General features: G+C 23.9%; 1 protein-coding gene across 2 annotated transcripts; it reads right to left on the bottom strand.

Moving 5' to 3' along the window:
- Positions 1-580: 580 nt before the first annotated feature.
- Positions 581-12,731, bottom strand: LOC127281558 (DDB1- and CUL4-associated factor 6-like). 2 transcript variants are annotated; one of them, XM_051305299.1, is made up of 17 exons: positions 12,110-12,731; positions 11,814-11,968; positions 10,358-10,475; positions 10,036-10,214; positions 8,239-8,374; positions 7,985-8,145; positions 7,607-7,778; positions 7,281-7,526; positions 7,066-7,152; positions 6,602-6,977; positions 6,173-6,282; positions 5,970-6,065; positions 5,775-5,832; positions 5,552-5,689; positions 4,635-4,896; positions 4,150-4,255; positions 581-2,050 (listed from the first exon to the last, which is right to left on the bottom strand). In XM_051305299.1, exons 1-17 carry the CDS (start codon positions 12,198-12,200, stop codon positions 1,995-1,997), a joined length of 2,547 nt encoding a protein of 848 aa, XP_051161256.1. In that variant the 5' UTR covers positions 12,201-12,731; the 3' UTR covers positions 581-1,994. The 2 variants fall into 2 exon arrangements, with proteins under 2 accessions (XP_051161256.1, XP_051161257.1); XM_051305300.1 differs by having other exon boundaries at positions 4,635-4,887; positions 12,110-12,729.
- Between the last annotated feature and the right edge of the window lie 268 nt (positions 12,732-12,999).

Raw genomic sequence — 12,999 nt, 5'->3', positions numbered from 1 at the left:
AAATAAGTTGCCACCTAAAGACAAGTTAAACTAAAAATTTATCAATGAAATTTCATTAAATTACATTTATATTTTATTATAAACTTTTTATAATTTTCTATTGTCTTTTTTAATCAAATTCGTCATTTTATTGTCTTTATAATTAAAAGATTTGTCCAAAAATAAATTTCTACAAAATTCTTAATATCAAAATTCTTAGTAAAAAACATATGAATAACAAAGAAAACTGTCGTTTTTCGAGTGAAGAAATTATTTCTCAAGGCTATGAAAAAAGTTTATAATTAAAATATTTCTTGTAATAAAGAAGAAAATGAAATTATTCAAAAGAAAAAGAATCAGAAATTATTATTATATATTTAAAACGTGAGGAAAATATAAATATATTTTTTATTATATATTTCCAATTTTGGTGTATTAAATGTAAATTCTTTTGAAATTACGCGGCATATTTTTGTCATTAATTCAGATAATAATTCTTTTTACTTTTAATTTCGAGAAAACGATAAAGCAAAAAAATTTAAAGTCTAAAAATATTTTCCTAAAAATGTAATAATAAAAAATAAAAAAATAGACAATAAGAAATAAGACAATTTAATTTACTTCGAAGCCTGTTATTATTAACAAAATGCCTACAATATACTTTCGCTCTGTAAAAGTATCCACATTATATTTATATACGTACGTTTGAAAAGCATCTTGGCAAAACACTCTTATTATTATCTAAAACCTAAATTTATGTATTCGAAATTTTAAGTTACTCTTCTTTTTAAGGAACTTGTGCTTAAAATCTAATTAGCCTATCTACAGTCAATTCAAAAATCCTTCAGAGGTGAAATACACTTATTACACTGGGTTGTAATTGATTTTTTTTTTTTTTTTTGAATAGTTACGCAAAGTTAAACATTTTTTTTTGCCTTTTACTTAAATTATCAAAGATTTCACAAAACTTTGACAATGATTTACATATAATTTAAGGCACACATTTCGACACGTGATTAAAAAAAAGACGTCTCGAATTTTTTTTTTTAGAGAGCTGTGTGACAATTATTATTTTTAGTATATCCACCTCTAAAGAATTAATTACAAAAAAAAAAAAATAATAATAAATTCGTCATTTATTATCTCACAACCTTTTAATCTATCGCTTGGTATTGCACGAAAAAAAATGTATAATTTTTATATTATATATATATATGTACTTTGTATTAAAATTGGATATAGTTTTACAAATAGGAAGATCTGATATTCAACAGTCGAATAATTTTATCATTTTTGAAAAAAATCGGGATTAAAAAAAAAAAATGCGCAAAACTTGAACAAAAAAAAAAATTCAAGTTTTTTTTCTGTAAGGAAGAAAAAAAAAGAAATTAGAAATATTTTTTCATTTTTGGTAACTGAACCGAAAAGTGATATATATATATTTACGAAAATAATATTATGCGAAAAAAATAATTAATAAAAATTAATAATAACTTAATACAATTTTGTTTATGCTATTTTTTTTTTCTACTAGAATTCTCACTGGGAATAAGTAAATTTTACTTTTTTAAATTTGTTTTTAAATTCTCATTTCTTGAATATTGTTTTACTAATATTGAAAAATATGAAAACAAAAAAATAGCAAATATTGTTATTTGAAGCATAACATCTGCTCTATCTTTAAAAATATGTTTTTCGTATAAGAAATTTCTATATTGGTTTTTTTTTAGCGTGTGTAATTGAAAAAAGAAAACATCTAAAAATCTATTCTACTTCTGATGGATATGAAAACAATTCCAAGCTGAATATTTAAATTCCACATTCGAATGGATATTACAAAATATAGGCGTTTTTCTATGTAAACTATGCGTTCATCACGAAGACTTAAAAAATTCTTATTGAGCATTTGAAAAGTAAAGGATTTTTTTTTTTTTTTTAATGAGTGGGCCCTTCAAATGAGTCAATATTATAGTATATGGTTATATCAAATAATGTTTCTCTCAATGTAGAAATCATTAACCGGCTCCAATTTCATCTGTCTCGTCGCTACTTCTGCTTCTGCGACCTCGACCTGTAAACAATATTCATATTGTTTATCAAAAATAATACGTTAATTATATTAAAGTTCATTTTTTAAAATTAAATTTTGTAAGATTAATTCTATGCCCATTTTTTACATGTTCTCCACTAGATAAAAAATTGACAGTTTTTTTTTAATATCTTTTCTACTTAAAATTCATATTTTACAATGATAAAAATTTTAATACAATTTTTTTTATTTTGTTTTCAAGAAATATACAGAATGATTTCCTGTAAAATATTTACGAATTGTAAAGCAAAAAAATGTTATTTTGATAGTTGGTAAAATTGAAAAAAAAAAATCTGAAATAATTTTTTATAATGTACTTAATTAAATAAATTTTCTAGCAAAATCTAGCAAACATCTGGTCATACTAAATTTTCCACCACTTCAACATTTTGAGGAAAACAGTTCGAAAGACTCAAAAAAAAAAAAAAAAAAAAAACCTGTTTTTGGTCAAATATATCAGATAAAACGGAGGTGCTGTAAATCTCTAACAAGAATTAAATAATTTAATCCTAGAAGGAGTAACTGGGATATAAATTTTCCCTTCTTTTTGAAAAAAAGATCAGTTTTCTAATTATTCTGATTTTTAATAATTTATTTTACGTGACTTTTTTATACAAGTTTCAAGTTTTAGGTATATATCTATATATATTATTCGCAAGTTACCCCTTAGAGGGTAAGTAAATTCAGTTACTCCTTTTAGAGTTAATAATGAAATATTTTCATCAAAAATTGAAATCTTAATTTAACAATTACTTTCTAGAATAAATTTTTGTTATTTGTATAAAAAATTTTTTGTAATTTTTGTAAAAATGGAATATTCCTAAATAAATAATTGTATTATTTTTTTTTATTAGTATTATTATTAATTTAAATTTTTCAGGATTTTAAAAAAATTCATCGAAAACAGAATTATTGGAGAAAGAATTGTATTCCAAATCTTTTAAAATTGAAATAATGTCAAAAATTTTCAAACACAAATTTTTAAATTCAATTTCAAACTCTTCTAAAATTTGAATTATTTCTATTATATTAATAATGATAATATAAATCTCTTGAAATTCAATTAAATTGAATTATAAGAATTTGTAAATTTTTATCTCAAATTCTTTGTCAAATCAATTATTTTTAATGGAATTTTTATTCAAAATTTAATTATTTAAAACAATTTTTAATTTAAAATTCTTTAAAACTCAATTGCATAAAAAAATTGGTAAACAATGTTTAATCAAATCAAATTTACCAAAATTTCAATTAAAAAATATCTCCTTAAATTCAATATTAATTCTAAAAATCTTAGATGTTGCATTTCCAAAATTCAATCAATTATAAATTTTTTTTTTGCCAAATCAATTATTTTCAATAAGTTTTAAAAAAAGTCTTCGAAAATTTAATTAGGTATTGTAAAATTTTCCAAAACTCTATTTCTGTTATAAAATTGTAAAAATAAATTCAATTCAAATTTACCAAAATTTCAATTTAAAATTTCCTGAAATTTAATTAATTCTATACAAAAATATTAACTGTAAAATTTCTAAAATTTAATTATTTGTAATTAGGATTTGTTTTTAAAATTTTGTGACAAATAAATTATTTTTAATAACTTTAATAAACTTTTTCAAAAATGTAATTATTTCGAAAAATTTTAATGAAAAATTCTCTAAAATTCAATTTTTGTTTGTAATTTGTGAAAAAAAAAAATCTTCAACAATTCAAATTTACGAAAAATTTCAGTTTAAAATCTCCTGAAATTCAATTATTTCTAAAAAAAAAATCTAATCTGTAAATAGTGAAAAATTAAATTATTTTTACAAATTTTTCTAAATATTTAGAATCATATGAATTCAGGTTCAACTTAGGTGTCAGATAAAATTTCAAAAAATATACCTTAATATAATTAAAAATTTTTTTTAATAATTCAAGGCTTTGTTTTTGAAATTTAACAATTTATTCTAAATGAAAAATAATAAATATATGAAAACGAGCCTTTAATCAAAATTTGTTTGAAAAACGAGAGAAAATAATTTATTATTATTCACGAAAAAGATCAAAATAAGGAACGATTAAAAAAATAATTAACTTACCTCTGCGTATTTGATTTAGACACGCTAACATTCTAATCATAAATACAGCAGGAACTGTAATAGTGTCTTTGGTTTCTTCCAACATAACAGCATTTCTTTTTTTCAACTAAAATTGTAATCGACAATTTATTAATGCCAATAAAATATATATAATTTATTAAGTTTTTCATCAAAATATAATTTATTTTTGCATTAAATGTTTATTATTATCTTTTACTTTTATTTAAATTTTTTCTCTTTTATTACTTTATTTGTCTTTAAATTGGGACGCATGATTATGTTCTAAAAATCATTAGATAGAATTTTCATTTTATGGAATTTCATTTGTCAGTATTAATTTTGAGCCGAATTTTTATTTATTCAAATTAGTATTTTGCAGAATTTTCATCAAAACGATTTTCTATATTAAAGAAAATTATTTTCCCTTTGAAAAATAAAACATTTAAAAGTTGTTTAAGAAAAAAAAATGAAATTAATAAACTTACATCATCTGCAAAAGTTTCATCAAAATTTGTTTCAACATTAATGGGTGCCCAAAGTTTGACGTCATAGTCAATACCCGAAGTGGCGAGCATTGGAAGAAAAGGATGTGGCTGTAGACAATTGACAACATGTTGATCGGCTTCAAGTAACATACAAAGTTTTGCCGTCTCTCTATCCCAGACGAAAACATGGCCACAATCACTGCCGGACATGACGTAATCATCGCCCCAGAAATTTGCTTCCTTGATCATAGTCCTAAAGAAACTAGAGTGAAACGAGGGGAAGGCAAAAGATGAGAAATTTCGTTGGACTGACGCTAAATTATTAGCCCAGTCCGCTCGGAGGCTTTTTCGGGACTTTTTTTTTTTTAATGTGTATGTATTTGTGAGTTGTTTTTCATTTTATGCAGCAGTATTTTCTCTCGAGACAAAACAAAAGAATCTCGCTGACATTGTCGCGTTCAGTCGCAGATAGCAAAAAAAACATTGTTTCAAAACTATAAACTATAAATGATTTGTTGCCACCAAAATTTGAATCCAGTGCTGTTAAAATCGAAGGATTCGGGCGTCAACCTTTTTTTTAGAAATGACAATAATGAAAATTATTTCAATTAAGAAACGTTTCATTTGTAAAAATATGAAAGAAAAAAAATATAAATTTATTTTCAAATGAAACGGCCCTTTTTATTATTTTTTCTATCATTTTTTTTTCCTCTAATAAATTGTTAACAGGACAAACACAAGTTCAGAAAAAATTTGTAGTAAATTTTGAAACGATAAATTTCATCTACTTGATGTCTTCTCTAATTTGTTATCTCTTCTCTAATTATCTAAAGTTTTTTGTGTCTTGGCAGAAAAATCCAACAAAGTTATTAGATATAAAAAAAGAAAAGAGGGAAAGGGGAAACGTAAATTTATACCTTGCATTACGGTGTCCCATGTATTTTTGCTTGACATGAAGTTCCGTTATGTAGGATTCATCAAAATGTTCTTCACCTTGAGACGCGCGGGCATTCGCGATTGCTTCATCCATTTCGACTTCAATTGCATTATCAAGTCTGATAAAAAAAATTAACTAATTAGTTATTAATTTCTTATAATAATTATTATTATATATATATATTAATAATATTAATTACGAACCTTCTTTTCGATTCCATTTCTTCATCATCGCTGTCATTGTAAACATCTTCATCTGTTCCTAGAAACATAGTTAATATCAAATTATTATTATTATTGTAATTTTCGACTTTTTTTCACTAACTATTTTGATTTATTTCAAAATTAATTTTATTTGATTTTTCAAGAGAGTAAAATAGGAAAAAAAATTGAGCTTACTTTCTCGAATATCGCTAAAATTGGATTGATTGACACGCGAACAACTTGGTCCAGCATCAGTTAATTGCACTCTACTATTTCCGCTCGCTGATGGTTCTGTGGAGAAAAACAAAATTAAAAATTAAAAAAAAAAAAAAAAAAAAACTGGAATAATAATGAATTTTATCATTCTTTTGAGATTTTTTCGTAATACAAATTTTTACCTGGATGATAAGAGTCACGAGTCACTTCGTCTGCGACTCCAAGTGAAATTGTCGCATTTGTTGAACTTTTATCAGAATATGTTAAACTCACTGCAGGTTCACTGCCGTGCCTTTAATTTAATAGAAATTCAAAATTAGTTTTTACATTTAATTTTTTATTTTAAAAAAATTATTTAAACTTGAAAAATTAAGAAACTTTTAAAAATTCTAGTCTTTTTTCCTGATTTCCAGAAACTTTTAAAAATTTCATCAATTTTTGCATAATTTCAAATTTCATTAGAAATACAAAATAATGCATAAAAATTGAAAAAAAAGTATTCTTTTCTTTCCTGTTATTAAAGTCTTGTTTATATTAATACTTCATTTCTTTTTTTAGTTGAAAAAAATTTGATTAAGTATTTAATATAATTAAATATTAATTTTTATTACCTCTCAAGAAATCCATCTCTCATTGTTGTCAATCGATCTTGAAGATTTTCCATAATACTTCCTTCATGACTAGTACCAACATCTGCACTATGTTCACTTAATGTTGAAAGTTGATTCATTCGACGTTTATTTGATATGAACGATTGAAGACAACATTGTTGTTCCTGTACGCCTTGACTAGATTCAGTTTCCATTGGAACCGTCTCATTAATACTAAGTCGACTCTCAGCTGATTCGGCAGCACTCGATGATGCACTCTCCTCTTGTTTTGGCTTCTCCTCAACTCGGCTGTTATTTATTTTTTCACTTAAATTTACATCGCTACTTGAAGCACTACTCGTCGTTGGTTTTGCTTCAATTTGTGTTTGAATATTTTCTAGAAAGAAAAAAAAATAAAAACAATTTAATGCATTTTTTCCCCCATATAAATTTAATATAGAAAATTTTCTTTTTTATAAATTTACCGGAAGTTTGAACTGGTTCTATCCTTAAATCATCATTTATTTGACTCTCATTGACGGGTAGATTTTCACTTTGTTCGGTAGTAATATCTATAAGATTAATAAATTACTTATAGTTATTTTTAAAAAAATGTTTTCTTTAAAACAATCAAATTTTAATATAAAAAAAAACAAGACTTAAATTTAAAAAATAGTGAAGAAAATTAATGTCAACTTACTTAATGTATTACTTTGTTCACGTTCAACATTTTCACTTTCGTTACTTCTATTAACGTTTGGCTCTGCATTTGCTTCCGTACTATTTTGATTTTGTTCAACATGCTGTTCCATAACGCCTTCTAAACTATCTTCTCCTCCTCCACTTAAGGCAGCTCTTGTTGCTGGATCGTTTAGCATTCTACTGAGAACGTCAGTCATTCTCTGCATCAAAGATGTATGAAGAACGGGCCTCGCCTGTGCTATTTCTTGAGGAGAGAGAAAAAAAAAGAAGAAAGTAAAACACTTTTGAACTAATTTATTCTCTCAATTCTTCATCATCTCCCACCTGGTCCATTACGTCGTCCACCTTCACGTTCAGGACGTGCATCTGGTCCAGTATCAGACCAATCGCCACGCAATCTTAAACGTCGAACTGGCTGTGGTGATCTCAAAGGATGCTTTTTCCCTTTACTTTTACCGTGGGACATATTTTTCTTAAAATGTACACTTCCTTGATCCTAAATAGTATTTTTATTTTAATATTTTTTTATTAATTTAATTTTCAATTTTGATTTAAATTTTTATTTTTCGTTTAAATTGTTTTTTTTAATTTATTATAATTATATAATTATAATAAATAAAAAAAAACAATTTAAACAAAAAATTGTGAAAAAATAAGCAAGAATTGAAATATGTATGAAATAATTGGAGAAATATTTTTTACCTTTATACTGAATAAATAAAGATGATCACTGCTATAACTAACAAGAACATCTTGACCATCAGGACTGTAACTCAATGATGTTATTCTATAAGAATTTCCATCAAATTCAGGTACAGTAAAACTGCTCAATGGTCTCGATGTTAGTCCATTATCTGTGGAACCTATAGAGAAAATAATTTATAATTTTTAAAATGATTATATCTACGATGGGAAAAAAAAGAAAGATTTAGATAAAAAAAAGGAAAATCACTTACCAGTAGCATGTGTGCTAAGCATTCTTCTATCGAAGGTTCTCACCGTACTATCTGAACAACCAATTGCAATTTGATGAAGCATTACAGGATTCACTGATAAAGCAGTTACTGCCCGTTGGCAAGAAATAAGAACATCCTATGCAAATAAAAAAAATATAAATAAATAAAAATATTTTAAAATACAATTTTTATTGTTTAATTAATTTAGCAAACTAGTTTTTATTAAAATATTTTATTACTTAATACAGAATTGCTATATAAATAAAATTTTCAATTTCCCTTATATTAAACAATTTTCCCAGAAAAAATTGCTTTATTTTTAATGAATTTTAATAATATAAAAGAAATATTTCACTAAAACAGGAATCACAGTACTTTTTTTTTTTCTTAAAAATAGCTAAATAGGAGAATTATTTATCGAAAATAGCTGACAAATTGAATTTTGGATAAATTCAAATTTAAATCAATTAAAATCTGTATAAATTGAAACTTAAATCAATGAAAATTTGAATACATTAAAATTTGGATAATTTTAAAAAATTTAAGTCAATTAAAATTTGAACAAATTGAAATTTAAATAATTTGAAAATTAAATAAATTAATATTTAAATATAGATTGAAATTTCGTTAATTGTAAATTTCAATCCATTGAACTTCCACCTGATTTAAATTTTAATTAATAAATTTGTTTTGACCAAATAAAAATTAGAATTGATTGAAAGTTACATCACTTGAAATTTAAATTAAAATTTAGATTGAATTGAAATTTTTTATCCATGAACATTTTTTTTATAATAATTTCTATCTTTGACCAATTGAATCGTTTATAGAAAAGATGAAAATTTGAATTTTTGTGTTCTCTAAATTAATAAGTTCAATGAATGTTAAAAAAAAATTCTTTTCATACTAATAAATTATTTTTTAACATTTTGAACATTTTCTGTATATTGTAGATTTAATTATTTATATTCGTAAATTAATCAAACCATGAAAAAGGTGAAAAAGATGACAAATTAAGAAAACAGATGAAATAGACGAAAAAATTTTAAATAGGTGAAAAAAGGTGAATAATAACCTGTGATCCCTTCAAGAGGATAAAATTGTTAAAAAAAATTTACGCATAATGTAAGTGTATAATTGACATATTCTGTAAATTTTTTCAATTTTCTAAATTTCTGACGAAATTTTTTTTTTTTTTAATCCGTGTCATAATTTGGAGTTTGATATAGATTATCTAATTCAATTTATTTCTTTTATGAATTTTATATAGTCATCTATAAAGCATATCCATTAAAATTTTATCAATAAAATTCAAGGTATTTTTTTTATGGTTTTGAAACAAAATTTTTTTTAAAGCATTTCTAAATAAAGAATTTACTAGAAAAGATAAATAAAGTCAATAAAATTCTGTTTTATTTCCTAAACTTTATACCTTTAATATCATTTCTCCAAAGTATTGTAATTTTTCTACAATTAGTCGCCGACGACTTTAGATCAAAATATAATGAATTGATCAAATAATACTGATTTTAAAATTTGTTCTTTCAATAAATATTTAATTTGCTTAATTTAAAAATAAAATATATTTTTTAAATTAAAATATTAAAGACTAATTGAAATTATATGATTTAAATATGTAAATAATCTTTTGATTTAAACCATTATGGACACAAAAATTTAAATTATTTTTATATAATTAAATTTTTTTTTGGGGACTAATTTAATAATTGAATTTTTTCTATATTAAATTAATTGATAAAATAAGAATTTATCTTTTTTAAAAAAGGGGAAATATACCTCTTTACATCTTGGCTCGTGACATTTGTCTTTTATTCGAAGATCAAACCATCTTACAGTTCCATCTTCACCGCAACTCAAAAAATTGTGTGGTTCACCATGTATTGTAGCAATTTCATAAGTAGTGCCGCTATGACAATTAAATTGATTTTGAAATGTTCCTGTTCTCCTCATTAAATCTAAAAAAGCAAAATATTAATTAAATTTTGCCTTTCAATTTTGATATTACAGAAAAAGAAAATTTTAAATACAAAATTTATTGACGAAACATTTATTACATTTCAAAAAAAAACTATTTTAATCGCAAAAAAACGAATATTACCTGTATAAAGAATAATTCCATCGCCACTACACGATACAATCCGATGATCGTTACTATTAGGCAAAAACTTAGCACTAAATATATTTGCTCTATGGCTAGTTTTGTAGTCCGTTAATACCTGCATAAAAAAAGAAAAGAAATAACTTTTATTTTAAATATTTAGAAAAATATTTTAATTATTTAAAGAAAATTAAATTTTAAATAAGAAAACTTGAATACTACCAAGATTAATAATAACTTTTAAAAAGCGGACACTGTTCTTTTTTTCCCTATTTATTAATCTTATAATAAAAGAAGATATTTCAACAATTTTGTTTAAATGTTGCAATAATTAATGTGATTTATTATTTCCGTAACATCGATGATAGTAATAATTAAAGAATTTCCTTTTTTTTTAAATAAAAAAATAATTTCAATTCTTTAAAAATTTGTTTACTACTTATGAATAATTAAAGATTAAGAGATTAGAACAGTAAAAGTAGAGCGGACAGAACACACGTGCAAAGGTTTTGATCTCTTTGGCAAAGACATTGCATTTCTATATTATACCAATGTCAAACCTTGGTAAGTGCAAATTAACGGAAATATTGTTAATAAACAAAAAAAGGGTTCACTGAAACATGTAGTTTAAATCATTTTCATAAATAGACTCCAACTTTTCGTAATTTTTTTTTCTACTTTTGATATAAATACCTATAAATTCAATATATATATATAATAAAATATTTGGAATTAATAAATTTCCCCCTCAAAAAAAAAATGTAATTAAAAAATTATATTTAAATTTACAAATTTTTGTAAAAATTGCTAATTATCAAAAATGATGTATTAAAATTGTTAAATTTCACATCTTTATAAATTAATTCCTAATTTATCTTATTCATATTATAAAAATGAAATAATTAAAAAGGACATTAAATTAAAGTTCATGATTAAAAATTGAAGATTAATTCAAACTACTTGGCATGACCAATCATGAATTTTTGCTCTACTATTTTAACGAGTAAAATCCTTGAACATCAAAGGTATAAAAATAACTGTCTCACGTGATATTCAAAAGATTCATCAACCGGTTGAGAGAAAAATTAAACAAAGAACTTTAAAGAGAATGATTTGAGAATTTTGAAAAATAATCAATAATTAGAAATTACTGTCTTTTATATTAAAAATCATCAAAAGTTGATGATAAATCGAGAAGAAAACAAGGACCAACAATATTATTTCTCTTGTTTCTTTAATGTAGAAAAAATTTCGAAAACTGTAAAAAAAAAAATAGAAATCTATTCTATTTTAAACATTTTTTAAAAAAAAGGAAATGAATATTATTTTTTTAGAAATTTAACAATGTTCGACGCTTATTAAAACATTTAAAAAATCAATAAAGAATAAAAAAAACAGTTGAAAATAAAATAATTTCTTTGTTATGAAGATTTAAAATTTAAAAAAAAAATTCTACCTGATAAGTGTATGCATTTGTGAGTACCAAATGTTGATCATCACTTCCAGATAAAATTAAATCACCGGTACTATTCCAACAAATTGAATTGACACAACCATCGTGTACCTTTAATCTTTTCAACAATGACATACGTTGAATCATTTGAAGACTTGCTGTAAAAATAAATTATTTTAGAATAATTTTCCCCCTCGTCAATAAACACAAAAAAAAAAAAATTCATAATTAAAAAATAAATCCCCTCTAAAATAAAAAAAAAAAAAAGAAATCATATGTATATCTAGTACGAAAATCACCTTTAGTGCTCGAATAAAGTTTTACTTTCGAGCAATCATTGTATGGTTGATTATAAATATCATGAAAAATATTAGCTTTTGTTCTTTGCATTGTTCTTGATTTTTTTTTCTCTCTTTTTTTTTGTCTGAAGAAAGTCTGCAAAAAGATGCCAAAAAAATTTCCTTCTGAGAGAATGACGATGCGTTCGCGAAAGGCCTTTTGGGACAAAAAAAAAAAAAACAAAACAAACAAATATCCTTTGAATTAAAATAAATTAAAAGGCAAACGATATTTCGCGATAAAGCGACGATTTAACATAGACACTCGCACCATTATTGTATCGCACAAACACTAAAAATAAAACTCCAACTTTGAAAATTTGCACACACAACTCTTTGAGACAGAGAGAGAGAGATCACACTTGAAAAAATCAGCTGATGTGCAAGCACTATATGAGCAATGCGCGTATATAAAAACACAATTTACAGAAATGTCAAACGTTGTTGGCACACATAAAAATCAAAGTTTGTGTATGTAATCATTTTTAATAATACACTTTAATAGTCAAAAGATCCGAGGTCGTTTTTGAAAAAAAAATAATAATATCAAACAAAAACTTGGAAACATAAAGATCTTTCTACAATACAATTCATTGTCATGAACGTTGCAACAGTAGCGCGCGCATCATGTCAGGGTTTGTAAACTAACAGGTTGGGTTAATTATTCCTTTTTCTATCCTTCTCTTACACACGTCTTGCCATTAACAACACGTGCGTTAGAAAAGGACATAAAAGATTGTAACCTAAGGTTTGCTATATACCCACTCCTGCAGTAAATTAAATTAATTTCTTTTAAATAATTATGGAAAAAAAGAAGTTGTAAAATAAAAACATTTTTGAGAGAAATGTAA

The sequence above is a fragment of the Leptopilina boulardi genome, unplaced genomic scaffold (assembly GCF_019393585.1).
Source record: "Leptopilina boulardi isolate dan_hultmark-lab unplaced genomic scaffold, ZJU_Lbou_2.1 LbouV2_273, whole genome shotgun sequence".
Lineage (NCBI taxonomy): Eukaryota > Metazoa > Arthropoda > Insecta > Hymenoptera > Figitidae > Leptopilina > Leptopilina boulardi.
Note: the sequence above shows the minus strand (reverse complement) of the source record. Positions and strands in the feature narration are given on the sequence as shown.

What these genes read in the sequence shown, in the direction of transcription:
- LOC127281558 (XM_051305299.1), bottom strand. Translation starts at nt 12,200, where the DNA reads ATGCAAAGAACAAAAGCTAATATTTTTCATGATATTTATAATCAACCA. An exon ending in TGGAATTATTCTTTATACAG is followed by an intron (nt 10,215 to 10,357) that starts GTAATATTCGTT and finishes TTGCTTTTTTAG; the next exon opens with ATTTAATGAGGAGAACAGGA. An exon ending in GCTTAGCACACATGCTACTG is followed by an intron (nt 8,146 to 8,238) that starts GTAAGTGATTTT and finishes TTTTCTCTATAG; the next exon opens with GTTCCACAGATAATGGACTA.